The sequence below is a fragment of the Panthera uncia genome, assembly GCF_023721935.1.
Source record: "Panthera uncia isolate 11264 chromosome C1 unlocalized genomic scaffold, Puncia_PCG_1.0 HiC_scaffold_4, whole genome shotgun sequence".
In the NCBI taxonomy this organism is placed as follows: Eukaryota; Metazoa; Chordata; class Mammalia; order Carnivora; family Felidae; genus Panthera; species Panthera uncia.
This window is the reverse complement of record NW_026057585.1, coordinates 14,392,879-14,407,469: the sequence shown is the minus strand read 5'-3', so window position 1 is coordinate 14,407,469 and position 14,591 is coordinate 14,392,879. Positions and strand designations below refer to the sequence as shown.

General features: G+C 38.2%; 1 protein-coding gene across 3 annotated transcripts in view; it reads right to left on the bottom strand.

Annotated features, from left to right (window-relative positions):
• Positions 1–14,591, bottom strand: part of VAV3 (vav guanine nucleotide exchange factor 3) — a 358,747-nt gene that overhangs the window by 313,612 nt on the left and 30,544 nt on the right. Inside the window, exon 1 of one of the 3 annotated variants that reach the window (XM_049616685.1) lies at positions 4,658–11,535. The exons of the other annotated variants lie outside the window; for them this stretch is intronic. Within the exon in view, the coding sequence (XP_049472642.1) occupies positions 4,658–4,732 (75 nt within the window). The 5' untranslated portion in view covers positions 4,733–11,535. Of the gene's footprint in view, positions 1–4,657; positions 11,536–14,591 lie in introns of those variants that run through there. 3 annotated transcript variants of the gene reach the window in all.

Here is a 14,591-nt window from a genome sequence, read left to right as displayed (position 1 = left end):
GGCAGGCAGAGAGAGAGACAGAGAGGCAGGCAGAGAGAGAGACAGAGGCAGGCAGAGAGAGAGAGACAGAGGCAGGCAGAGAGAGAGACAGAGGCAGGCAAAAAGAAAATGCATTTGACCTTAAAGGTATTCATAAATTTCTAAGCATAGATCCCAAAGATGATGAGGGCTTTCTACTATTCAAGTACTGTATGAGTGCATTGAAGGATATCTTGTTCTCAGAATAAAGCTCTGTGAGTTTTCTAGCCCAATGCGGTCAACATGGTTATCCACCAGCCCATACACAGTAATCCTCAACAGTACCAGAATAGAATTAAGGAAGCAGTAACAAAAAGTTTACAGTCATCACAACTAGCTTTTTTCTCTAAAATTTTTTAAGACTCCAGGTTGTTTTACAAATAACTCTAAGTGTCTATTTATACATATATACAAATAATGATGATAATGATGATGAAGAAGAGAAGAAGGAAAGACATAATAGCTAGCTAGCTAATTGGTAACGAAGTTCCAGCAGGAGAAAAACTTAGTTGCACCAGCAGAGTGGGACAGATCAGAAGTACGTTCAGGGGCACGTAGGTGGGTCAGAAGGTTAAGCGTCTGACTCTTGGCTTCAGCTCTGGTCACGATCTCATCATTTGTGAGTTCAAGCCCCACATAGGGCTCCTTGCTGACAGCTCAGAGCCTGCTTGAGATTCTTTCTCTCTCCCTCTCTCTCTCTGCCCCTGCCCCACTTGTGCACTCTCCCTCCCTCCCTCCCTACCTCTCAAAAAGGAAAAAATTTTTTAAGAAGTGCATGCATAGAAAGATTCAGGGAAGCTAAACCCAAGAACCTCAATTTTATCTTGCAACAGTGATGTGCAATAAACATTCTGGGCCTTGCCCTCTGGAGCTTGCAACCTGGTCCCTCCTATGTGCTCTGGAGTCACACAAGTTGGCTTTTAGTCCCAGCTCCAACCTTTTGCTTCTATAGGAAAGTTATCTGGGTCCTAAAGTGGTCGTCCCCCAATGAGGATCAATAATGAGCATGAAACACTTTGTAACCCTTTACACGCAACACAAACAAGACATGCCCGGTTTCAACAGAAAAGATGGTCTCGTCCAACCACCTTTCCCCAGTGTACCATCATGTTTGCTAACTACTGAGGCCTTCAGATATAATTACCAAGTAGAAACTCTGTAATTAAAGTTCCTTCAACCAACATTTGAGTTCTTACTTAGTAGGCAAGATCATATGCCCAGCACTCTACCAGACATTGTGGGAGACAAAAGAAAAACAGGATTTGCTCCTTGGGATCCAAAAATAAAAACCCTCACTACAGAAACAAAAGCGGTACACATGAAATAACAGCAAGGCATAGAGGCCAGCACATCACTAAGGGGTTAAACTTATAGGTAGGACTTCAAAAACTCAAAGAAGGGAAGGGTTTTTACTGTAGTGGACAAAAAGTTTATGGAACACATTTCAGCTGGGAGACAGTAAAAAGGAATGTATCTGGGGGTCTGATTAGAGATTCTCTTACATATTGAGTGGTAAAAAGTCAGAAATTTTCAGACTATGGGGAACTCAAATTCCAATCAAAGGTTTTTTGTGTTTTTTTTTTAAGTTTGCTTATTTATTTTAGTAATCTCTATACCCAACATGGTGTAGAACCCATGGCCCCAAGACCAAGAGTAAGATGCTCTTCCAACTGAGCCAGCCAGGTACCCCCCCCCACCCTGCAATAGAATATTTTTAAACTTAATCCTGTAGATCTAAAATGAAGTCACACTAAAATAGTACCATGCAAAATGTTGCCAATACTGAGTCTCAAAGGAAAAAAGGCAGAGACTGATCAGAACAGGTTTAAGGAGATGCAAAACCTCAATCAGCAGGTTAAGTTCCAGACTTAATCCCTACCCCATTTTTTAATGCAAATCCAAAAGCGTGGGAGTCAGAAGAAATTGATAAAATTTCTGATAAGCTACGGTTGATGTGAGGTGTGATGGTCACTGCCAGCTAGAGGCAGCACACATTTAAGGAAAAGCATCTTAAGATCAGAAGTAGGTCCCAAACCTATGTGAACCTAAGTAAGTTACTGGGTCTCTGTTTCCCAATTTAGTCATCTATAAAGCAAAACAGTACATCTTCACAGGGTTATTCTGAGGTTTAAGTTCAAAAAGAAAATTCTGGAGACTTTAGGCAATATGTAAATGTTAGCACATTTTGCTAGCTGACGAGTACCCTGAGGACAAGCTGTGTTTTGCTGTCCAGCACAAACCCTGAGCCTGGCTCAGTCCCTACTGTCTATAGGAATGCAATGTGTCTTGGCTTATTGAGTGAGTGTCAAATTTAATGCAATGCCTTTTTGTTGAGTATCCCCGGTGTTCTGTGTACTGAAAAGGTCCCTAGGGGTAAACAGAAAACAGAAAGGGCCCCTGCCCTCATGGAGCTTGTGGTCTACAGGGGAGGACAAGTAGTATACAAATAATTACAGGAAGAATCATAAAGCAGGGCTATAGAAGTCTAGCACAATGAACGGAGCATTTAGCCTAGTCTATGAGGTCAGAGAAGACCTTCAGAACCAAGCAAGTAACAGTCATGAAGTACTTCTATAATTTCCCAGAGTAACAAAAGGTATTAAGAATTAACCGTCTGTTAATTTTTTTTCAAATATTGATTCAGACATCACACTAAAGGGGAGTGGGTGAAGAGGTAAGGGGTTGAGGGTTTGCACAAAAAAGTTAGATGAAGAAAGTCTTGCATTTAAGTTCACATGATATCAAGTGTGTCCTACTTACCACAGGTAGAAATAGAAGTATGACAATCACCCACAATCAATGTTTTACCAGAAAAAAAACTTAATTACTATAAGCCAATCTGCCTGTGTAGTTAGATCTTTCTTAAAAAGCAGCATGTACCTAAGAGTGTCTGGGTGGCTCAGTCGGTTAAGCATCCAATTCTTGATTTCTGTAGTTGTAATTATGTGTATAATATCTCTCTTCCCCTATATACCACATGATCTTGCAGTCATGATCTCATGGTCGTGAGATGGGGCCCTGCATGGGACTCCACGCTGGGCATGGAGCCTGCTTGGGATTCTCTTTCCCTCTTCCTCTCCCCCTTCCCCACTTGCTCTTGCTCACATGGTCTCCCTCCCTCCCTCCCTCTCTCTCTCTCTCTCTCTCTCTCTCACACACACACACACACACACACACACACACACACACACACAGCAACATGTACCTCGAGTATTAAGATGTACAGATCTCTTATTTCAAATGTATTCCAAGTAATACTTTGATTTTAAAGCTGTATTTGTAAAACCCAAGCCATGAACATGACTCTCTCCAAAATTAAGTGGTATTTGAGTTCCTCCTCATCAGGAAGAGACATCAGGTAAGACAAAGAAAATACTAAAAGCTTTAAAATACCCAACTATCAAGAAATTTCCAATTCATTTAGGAAAAAAAATGCTATAGGAATTCAATAACTAAGTGTAAACTACACATAGATGTCATAAGACAGGTTTTCCGGTCAAATCTGATACAAAACTGAGTGCCATGGAGGTGGAGATCCTTGTGATTTTTGTTCATTGGTCTATCCAGGTGCCTAGTGTCCATCTCAGCAGGCAGAGTGAGTGAATGAATGAAATTCATGGATTAAACAGACAGAAGAATGTCACAAGAGGGAATTCAGTGAAAGCTACATGGAGAACAAGAATCAGAGGCCTTAAATGATGGTTAGAAAAAACTAAACAGAAAGCTCAGGGAAGAGAAAGGAGTATGAGGCACTAAAGACATGCTGAGGAGACACAAAGTTTGAAAGTAGTGACTGGAAATTGCACAGAAGAGTCTAGGTTAACAATGTTGAAGGTCAGGTGGTCCAAAAACTTAAATGTCAAACTTAAATGATGACCATGTTGGCTACAGAAAGTCATCCCAGTTTCTTGAGAGAAGGACCACATGATCACAGTCTGCCTATTGGTGGAGTCCTGCATGGACTGGAGTGGAAAGCACTACTACAGCCATCCATGCAAGAGGGGAGAACCTGCACTAGGCACAGGAGCAGCCTGACTAAAAATAGTAGGCTAGCTCAAAAATACTAACACATTTTTCTCCTGACACTGGAAATCACAACTGTAAGCAGACAATTTACTGATCATTTACCATGTGCCAGATACCTCACTAAGCACTTTTATGCATATTTTGACATAATCAACTCCAAGGTGATAGGAATTTTAGGAGACTAAGATTGAAAACAATTAGGGGTGCCTGGGTGGCTCAGGCAGTTGAGTGTCCAACTTCAGCTCAGGTCATGATCTTACAGTTGGTAAGTTCGAGCCCTGCATCAAATTCGAAATCGAAGCCTGCTTCGGATTCTGTGTCTCCCTCTCTCTCTGACCTCCCTTGGTCGTGCTCTATCAAAAATCAACATTAAAAATTAAAAACGAAAAAATTAAGTAACTGCCTGGAATCTAGCCATGATCTATCGGACTCTCAGCTTACTGATCTGAACCACTATTGCTGTAAGTTATGAAGGGGCACCCAAGATTTTTTTTTTAAATTACTAGGCAATTTTAAATATAACGGACTTGGAGAAAGAGGATACCATCTATAGAAATAGAACACAAGAAAGACACAAAACATGTTAAGTCAGGTGGACCTACCAGATACTTACTGAAAATTCCATCCAAAAGCAGTGGTATAATCTCAAAAGATGCAGAAAAAGCATTTGACCAAATACAATATCCATTCCTGATAAAAAAAAAAAAACAAAACTCACAACAAAGTGGATTTAGAGGAACATACGTCAACATGCTAAAAATCATATATAAAAACCTACAGCTAACATCATACTCAATGGTGAAAAACTAAAAGCTTTTCCCCCAAGACGAGGAACAAGACAATGATGTCCACTCTCACCACTTTTATTCAACACAGTACTCAAAGTCCTAGCCATAGCAATCAGACAAGAAAGAGAGATAAAAGACATTTGAACTGGTAAGGAAGAAGTCAAACTGTCATTATTTGCAGATGACATGATACTGCATATAAAAAACCCTAAAGACTCCACCAAAAAACTTTTAGAATGGGTTCAGTAAAGTTGCAGCATATAAAATCAATATATGAAAATAAATTGCATTTCCATACACAAATAATGAAGTAGCAGAAATAGAAAATTAAGAAAACAAACCCATTTACAACTGCATCAGAAAGAATAAAATATCTAGGAATAAATTTAACCAAGGAGGTGAAAGGCACTATAAACCATAAGACACTGATGAAAGAAATTGAAGAAGACACAAATGGAAAGATGTACCATGCTTGTGGATTGGAAGAACTTCTACTGTTAGAATGTCTGTACTACCCAAAGTAACCTACAGATTCAGTGCAATTCCTATCAAAATTCCAAAAGGTGTTTTCCACAGAAATAGGACAAGGAAGCCTAAAACTTGTATGGAACCACAAAAGACCCTTACTAACCAAAGCAATCTTGAGAAAGAAGAACAAAGTTGGAGGCATCATGATTTTTCTGTCAAACTATATTATAAAGCTATAATAAACAACACACTGTGGTATTGGCATTTTAAAAAAAAAAAGACAGCCCTGGGGCACCTGGGTGGCTCAGTCGGTTAAGCATCCGACTTCGGCTCAGATCCTGATCTCATGGTCTGTGAGTTCGAGCCCCGCATCAGGCTCTGTGCTAATGGCTCAGAGCCTAGAGCCTGCTTCGGATTCTGTGTCTCCTTCTCTCTCTGCCCCTCCCCCAACTTGTGCTCGGTCTCTCAAAAATAAACAAAATGTAAAAAAAATAAAAAGTTAAAAAAAATTTAAAAAACAGCCCAGAAATAAACCCATGCATGTATGGTCAATTTAGGACAACGGGGCCAAGAACATACAGTGGGGAAAGGACAGTTTCTTCAGCAAACTGTGCTGGGAAAACTGGACACATACATGCAAAAGAATCAAAGTGGGCCACTACCTTACGCCATACCCAAAAATTAACTCAAAATGTATTAAAGACTTGAATCCATGTAACACCTACAAGAAGACATAGGTGTTAAACTTCTTGAAATCATTCCTGGGGAGGTTTTTAAATTTGACGTCAAAAGCAAAGACAGCAAAAGCAAAAATAAACAATTGGGACTACATCAACAAAGAGCTTCTACACAGCAAAGGAAACCACCAAGGAAATAAAAAGGCAGCCTATGGAATGCAAGAAAGTATTTGCAAGTCATGCATCTGGTAAGAGGTTAATATGTAAAATATGTAAAGAACCCATATAACTCAATAGAAAACACACGCAAATAACCCGATTTTAAAATGGACAGAGGAACTGAATGGATGCTTTTTCAAAGAGGACATACAAAGGGCCAACAGGTACATTTAAAAGTGCTCAACATCACTAATCATAGGAAAATACAAATCAAAACCACAGCACATCGCACCTCATACTTGTTAGAATGGTGATTATCAAAAGATAGGAAATAAAAAGCATTGGTGAGGATGGGGAGCAAAGAGAACCCTTGTGTACTATAGGAATGTAATCTGGTGCAGCCACTATGGAAAACAGTAAGGAGGTTCCTCAACGTATTAAAAATACAACTACTAGAAGATCCAGCCATTTCACTTCTGGGTGTTTATCCAAAAGAAACTAATCACTACCTCAAGAAGTTACCTGTCCCCATATTTACTGCAGCATTAGCTACAATAGCCAAGATATGGAAACAACCTAAGTGTCCATCACAGATGAATGGAAAAAGAAAATGCAGTGTATATACATATAAAATGAACTATTATTCAGCTATAAGAGATGAAAATCCTGCCATTTGTGACAACATTACATTTAGGTGAAATAATCAGAAAGAGAAATACTGTATGATCTCATTTATATGTGGAATCTAAAAATATACATAAGATATAAAACAAAAAACAGAGACACAGAACAGATTGGTGGGTGCCAGAGGTGGAAAGTTAGGAGTGGATAAAATGGTTAAAGATAGTTAAAACAGAAGGTACAAACTTCCAGTTATAAGATAAATAAATCCTGGTGATATCATGTACAGCATGGTGACTATACTTAACAATACTGTATTACACATCTCAAAGTTGCTAAGAAGGTAGATCTTAAAAGTTCTCATCACAAGAAAAATTATTTTTAACTATGTGCAGTGATGGATGTTAACTAAACTTATTGTGATTATCATTTCACAAAATATCAATACATCAAATTATTACATTGTACACCTATAAATAAAATGCTGTGTATTATATCTCAGTTAAAAATAAATCAATACCCACCAGAATGAACATAACAAAATGACAGAATGAACAAAACAGACAAATCAAAGAACAAATGACACAGAGTTTCAGACTTAGGAGACTTTATGTTTGGGGTTACAGAAGAACAGCCAAGAAGAATTTGTCCAGCAGGAAGTCAGGAATGAAGTTCAAGATCAAAGGTGGATTATGTACTAGGACTAGAAGATATACCCCCAGGTGTTAATTAAAAATAGGTAACAGAACAACATCCAATTGCTTCATCAACAAGTATTTGGGAAGCACCTTTCCAATGCCAAGCTAGCATTCCCCAAGGCTAACTTGGGGAAAAAAATAAAACTGAAAGTTTCTGTTCTGGCGTAGCGCTTACAGACTGGCTAAAAGGGAGTTAATGAGACCTGAATATACAGTGTGCCAATCACCTTTGGGGAACATCTACATGAAGAGGTGGCAAAGACAGCACAGGAAGCAGAGAACACCAGGCTGGAAACTAAAATAGTATAGAGTGAGGTGAAAAACCCAAATACCATGATTTCAATAAAGAAATAAAAGTCAGAGTACGAATAGCAGTGAATTTAGTAATAGCAGACATGGTAAATTGGATCAGGGAACTCAGAAGTTCTCTTTACAAAGCTGAGCGGACACAGACAAATCCTTAGCTCTCTGTGAACACTATAATGCTTCAAAAATGTAATACAAACCAAACCAGGATTAACATAAGGATGCTGAGAATAAAAGATATACAATGCAGAAGAAACAAAGTTTATGTTGGCACATCCTATTTCAAAAGGATTTTCTGGGTCTCTGGATTAAAGTAACTGGATATTTTGAAAGGAAAAAAAAGCTATGTCATGTAAACAAACCATGAAATAAAAAGTAGTTTTAAGTCATATTTAAAAAAAAAAAATCTATTTCCACAGTTACGGTACCTAATGAAGAAACACTGTATCAAACACCAACCTCAAATTATTGGTATCTACTAATAACCTGGATACAGTTTATCACTGTTATTCTCCAGTGTACACTTTAGTTATAATTCACAAAAAATAAACCATTAGTCAGTTACAAGTTTGTGTTTAAGAAAACTAAAAACAAATCACAGTCTTGAAATGTACTCTAGATTTGTCCTAAAAAATGAAATTTACATCTACCTTTAGATAACAATATATTAAAGTTTTATTGAACAGTAATGTATTTTTGTAGAGAAAATTTAATACAACTATTGCTTAAATCAAATTCACTATGAATTTATTACTGCACTGCACAATTTAAACACGTGATTTCATTCCTAGAGGAAAGAAATATAAAATATATCAAATCTAGACCAATTCTATTATATGGCTCCAGTGAACTTACTTTAATGAAATTTCCATGTAGCACATCGGTTCTGAGTTTATCTTTTAGCCTACTCTTAATATCAACTGGGAAGCTGTCTATAATCCTAGGTAAATCAGACATCTTGAAGTACAAAAAGCCTAAGAAATTATCTTTTCTAACCCATCATGTGAAAGATGAGAAACCAATTCTAGGGAAGTTGAATGATTTCTTAAGCAGGCAGACCTGGATGATGGATGGATGGATGGATGGATGGATGGGAGTTATACACCTTATACATACATTTCCTTTAAATATTGTAAAATACTTTGTAAGCTCTATATTTGATCACAGTTATACATGTAAACATAAATACCAACATGTTTATACAAAGACACATAATGTTTTTCCATAAATATGTGATATAATATATTAACATTTAAACCATCTTATAAAACCACAATAAACCACATAGTACCCTAACAAAAATAGACAGAAAATTAGGAGAAACCGAATCCATGTCCCAGAAACAGAACTCAGAAAAGTTAAGTATTTGATATTTAAAAATGGAAACCGCCCCCCACCCAAAAAAAAATTAGTGAGGAAAGAATTAATTTATCACTGCTTCCCAATGGCTGTCTTATGGAAGAATTCCTTGAAATCACTTGAAAAAAAGCAAGGGGGGGCGGGGAGAGATCAGTGATAATCTTTTCTTTAAGAATGTCTAGTCTTCTCTTCATTTGTCTCCATATTACAGAAGCAGTTGCAAGGTCTTCGGTTTGTATTTAAACCAGACAAGAAACAGCCACGCTTTCCTTGCAGAATACTTTGTGTGAAAACTTCAAGATCTATAACTCAGGAGAGGGGAAGGTTAGCAAGATGCTCTGAAGTAGGAGGCTCAGTGTAAAGCAGGTGATAAAGTGAGAACAGTACTGATACAATGTTACCATGTAAGAGGTTTATCCAACAAGAATTCATTTGACAGTTTAAAAGCTAGATAAAAAGCATAGGAGGTCACTATCACTACCAACAAGGTTTATAAATATGGTCATACACTACCAAAACCTAGGGACAAGTAATAGACACAAAACTCTTCTCCACTAAATGAGTAAAAGATTTTAAAAACAAAATACCTGGGAGAAATGTCAACTATAAAATTAACACTGAGTTGAGACCACTTAAGGGTAGGTAGTAAGCATGTCCACCAACTACTATCTTGAAGGGAGAGACAGGGCATTTGTTTATCTAAAAAGCTACAAAACGATGCTCTTTAAAAATGTATACATCTCTGGATAACCTAATCTACTTTTAAATCGGAGAAACTGTACCCCAACTAGAGTTTGAACTCTCCAAACTTTCTTTTTAACAAAGAAGTTCCCCACCTACTAGCGCTTATGTTTTACCGCAAAGTTCTATAATATTTAATGATTTTTTTTTAAATTTAAAGTGAATGCAAAGTAAATACAAACATTTCCCTCCTCTCTGGTCAGAAGGAATCCTCCCTTCACTGAATTTCCCAGCAAATTGTTTGTACCTCTTATAGTGATGATCACATTACTAAGTGTTCCCTTATGATTGTGTGTGTGCGCACATGCACCTCATCTCCCTTCCAGCTTTTAAGTTAGGCAAGAACAGAGAGCCTTATTTACATTTTCTTCACAAAATAGCTTACATTGTATGATGTACATATGAATAACAAAATGCTTAGGTCTTTTAATTAATACTGTAATTTGTATATACCATCATAAAACTTTGAACTGACTCCCATCGCTACTGCAGTTCACCTTCACACTGCTCCTCGAATGATTATTCTAAAACAAAAGTCCAATTATTCTGCTACTTAAAAAATCCTTCTGCAACAACCTACTTCCCACAACGTCAAGTTTATATGCATGTCCTATGTGGCTATTACAATCCCATCTCCCACTGAGATGTCCTAGAGCCTGGCTTTAGGGAACCATGGATCACTCCTCTAGGTCCGTGCTCTCTTGTCCTGATCTACCAGGTAAATTCCTACACATAACACTCATTTCTAATCCTCAAACTTCATCATGCACCTCCCTCAAACACTGCATAATACTTCACTATGCCTCTCCTACCTCGCTTCTCACATTGCAGAAGACAGGGAATTAGGAAGAATATGACTTTTCCCCCTCCATCTAAGTTGTAAGAGGGCCATAGGTTTTCAAAACTTTAGAAACCATCTGCAGCAATGTTTACCTAAAAAACTAAATCCCAGAACTATACAGAAGACCTGGCACCAAGCAAGTTCTAGAAGGTGGTAGAGAAGTTCATTCTACTCAAACATAGGACCTGTCTGACAACTGAGCCACCACACTGTCACCAGTCATCCCTTATGAACGCATTCCTTAATTTCAAAGCACCCAGATGAAAAAAATCTTAAACGGAAATTATGATGTTAACTGTTCTATTAACATATAAAATTATCTTTTTAATCCTCCAAATATTTAGTTTTTAAGGTGAACTTATCTACTCTAACATTCTAGAAGAATCTGCAAATACAAAGGCATTGTATATGTGGTCTTGATTTTTTAAATCTCCACAACACAGTACGTATTAAAAGTATAAGCAATTGGAAATACTAGTGCTGTTCCTTGGTGTAACACTTAGGTAACAGAGGAAAACCTGTTTTAGTAATTTCATGTCTTAGCTTTTTGTGTGTAAACCAGCCTTCCCCCACCTCACGAATCTGACTCCACAGAAGAGACACCATGTTCTTCTGAGAATGGTTCACTGCTCATGAAATGCATGCATCATTTATCTACTTGATCTGTCCAAACTCTATTTGAAAAAAGAACCACTTCTTTATATATCCCACCACACCCCCTCTAGTCAGAAGGTTGATCACGCTCCCACTGTACCTCACACACATCAAGTTGCCCATATGAAGTTGTATCATAATCCTTATTTACGTATCTGCTAAAATAAATAAATATATATATATATATATATATATATATCTCTATGGCAGTGGAAGTTAATGTCTTTTCTTTGTATCTCAGGATCCAGAAAAATAAATAAATAACTGCTTATCCAGCCAGTAGGACATCAAGGGATATATTGAGGTAAATTTTACCAAACTAAGTTAAAAATTGGAAGTGTATTATCTAAAACAAATACAACAGGCTGATCACACTCGGCGATTTATGTTGGGTCTTGCACTTTTTAGAGATTTATATGGATATACACCTATACAAATTATGCTGTATATAATTAAACACATCAGCCTAACTTTCTTCTTACAATAGGGCCTACAAGACAGTGATTTCCCAAGTGTCACTATCAACTTCATTTTTACAAATATTAGGAATCACAAAAAGGTTTTCCTTATTCTAGGACTTAATACCCATACCTAACTAACAAATGAATGGTTAAAAATTCAGAAGAATTTTGACTGTTACTACATGATATCCAATCAACTTGATAACTTTGACTGGAAGTTAAAATTGGTTATGACAAAACTATTAACCTACAAAGTTTTTTCAAAAATGCTTTCTGATTTTTCTGCATGGCTAGTGGCATAAAAGTTGCCAGGTCGGCAAAAACGAAGTAGTGTTTTCTCACTCTCTCTCTCAGCTTTTGCCAACTTCTCAGCAAATCATCACCAAAAATATCTATGGCATTTGAATTTCTGATCATGCAAGTACAAAGTGTACTAAAAAAAATTAAGCTTTAAAAAGCTACATATATAACTACATTAACTTTACTGGCAGCATCTATAAATAGTGCCTTCATACCTATTTGGAAGATTGAGGCTATGGTGAAATTGTTTCTCTAAAGATTCTAGTGGGGTGTGGGGGGGGGGTGGATAGGACTTGTCTTGTAAGTATTAAGGAACATTGAAGAATGCAAAGAAATTGAGAGTGATGACAGAAACTGGCAAATGCTATGTGGGATAATGATACATGCAGAGTTACAGGATAAAGCCACTCCTAATTCTATACCCAACAGAAATGTGTACCTGTGTCCACCAAAATATATGTACAGGATGTTCAAAGAAGCACTATTCATAACACCAAAAACTGGAAAAAGCAGAATGAGTTGTGATATATTTATAAAACAAAAAAATAGCACTGTAAGAAACAATACGGATAAACCTCAAAACCTGACTGGGCAAAGATGTCCAACACTAGAGTATGTTACATGTGCTTCCACTTACATAAAGTTTAAAATGACAAAGAAGAAAAACTCATCAATAAGGCCAAAGATCAAGACAGGAGTGCCTCTGAGGGACGGGGAGGGACAAAAGTGGGATTCTGGGGTGCAGGTAGTATTCTATGCCCATTATATAAGTGAGTCAGTTTGTGACAATTCAGTGAGCTATCTATCTAGATACAGAAAAGTGCACAAGTATACTTTCTTACAAGTATTCTACTTTAATAAAACATTGAAGCTGTATACCTAGGTCCATAACAGCACTATTCACAATGGCCAAAAGGTAGAAGCCACCCTGAGGCCCATACCTTGCTTTCCTCCCCCTTTCGACGACACCACCTGACATTATTTCATACCGTAGTGACAACTTTAACTCCCGGTGACAGCTAACAAAAGGCATGCAAGTTGTAGTACCAGACATCCCATACAAGAGCCAAAACGGATATTCAGACATAACTTCGCGAAGTTCAAGGCAAAGGGCACTGTAGAGGGGGCAGGAAAGGCTGAAGAAGGGACTGATTTGGTGAGCTGTGCAGACGTCAAAGGTGCTGGCAGGAGTCCTCCGCCCAGGAGGGAGGGAGGAAGAGAGGGAGGAAGGGTAGTTTGCATGGACAGAACCTTAAAAAAAATACACAGAGCCATGTCAGACTTGAGGTGATTCGAAAGGAACAAAACAGCAACTGTGAAGTATGAGTGGAGGAACCCAGCTCTGCAGGGACTATGCCGTGAAGTTCTTGTCAAGTATTCTGGGGTAGGGCTGAATCAAGGCCAAGACACCCACATCCTAATTCCTGGAACCTGTCAATGTGACTACGTAGCAGAAAGGACTCTGCAGACATGATTAGATCAGGATCTTGTGATGGTCAGATTATCCTGGATTAGCTGGGTGGTTCCTAAATGCAATCACAAATGTCCTTATAAAATGGGAGGCAGAGGGGTATTTGAGCACAGAAGAGCTGTGAAGATAGAAGCAGAGTCTGAAGTGATACACTGTGAAAACAGACGCAGGGCCACAGGGTGAAGCATGCATGTGGCCACCAGAAGCCGGAAAAGGCAAGGAAATGGTCTCTGCCCTTGGAGCTTTTAGAAGCACTAGCCCTGCCAACACCTGGTCTGTAGCCCAGTGAAACTGATTTTGGACTTCTGGACTCCAGAACTGTGAGGTAACTTGAGTTATTCTAAGCCACTAAGTTGGTAGCAATTTGTTAAAGCAGCAACAGGAAATGAATACATACTCCAGTGTTGAGGAACACAGCCCCACAATAAATAGAATTTGTCTGTGTGAAAAATTTATAACAAGTAAGAAGTGTGTGAATGTATCAATAACCTCTTAATAGTTTGAGGCTTAAATGAAAACAGCTTTTTTCAAGCTTTTAGTTGGATGGGGGGGGGGAGGCTGTTATTTGTTGTCTTCTTTTGTTTATTTGCAGTACTCGTATTTGAGAGAGAGCTTTAAGAACCTGCATTTTGTTGGGGGCAGCATGGTGGTGGTTTTACAGTAAAAAAAGATTATCTTTGTCCAGAAACTACGTGTACTCCTCTACCTTCACCAGAAAAGGTATCTTGGACCCAATGTTGTATAAAATCTGCTCATTTCAGGGGCATCTGGGTGGCTCAGCAGGTTTAGCATCCAACTTCAGCTCAGGTCATGATCTCACAGTTCACAGGTTTGAGCCCTATGTCGGGCTCTGTGTTAATGGCTCAGAGCCTCTAGCCTTCTTAAGATTGTGTCTCCCTCTCTGTTTATTTTTGAGAGAGAGAGAGAGAGCGAGAGAGAGAGAGCGAGAGTGCGAGCAAGTCAGTAGGGGAGAGACAAAAATTTTAAATCTGCTCATTTCAGG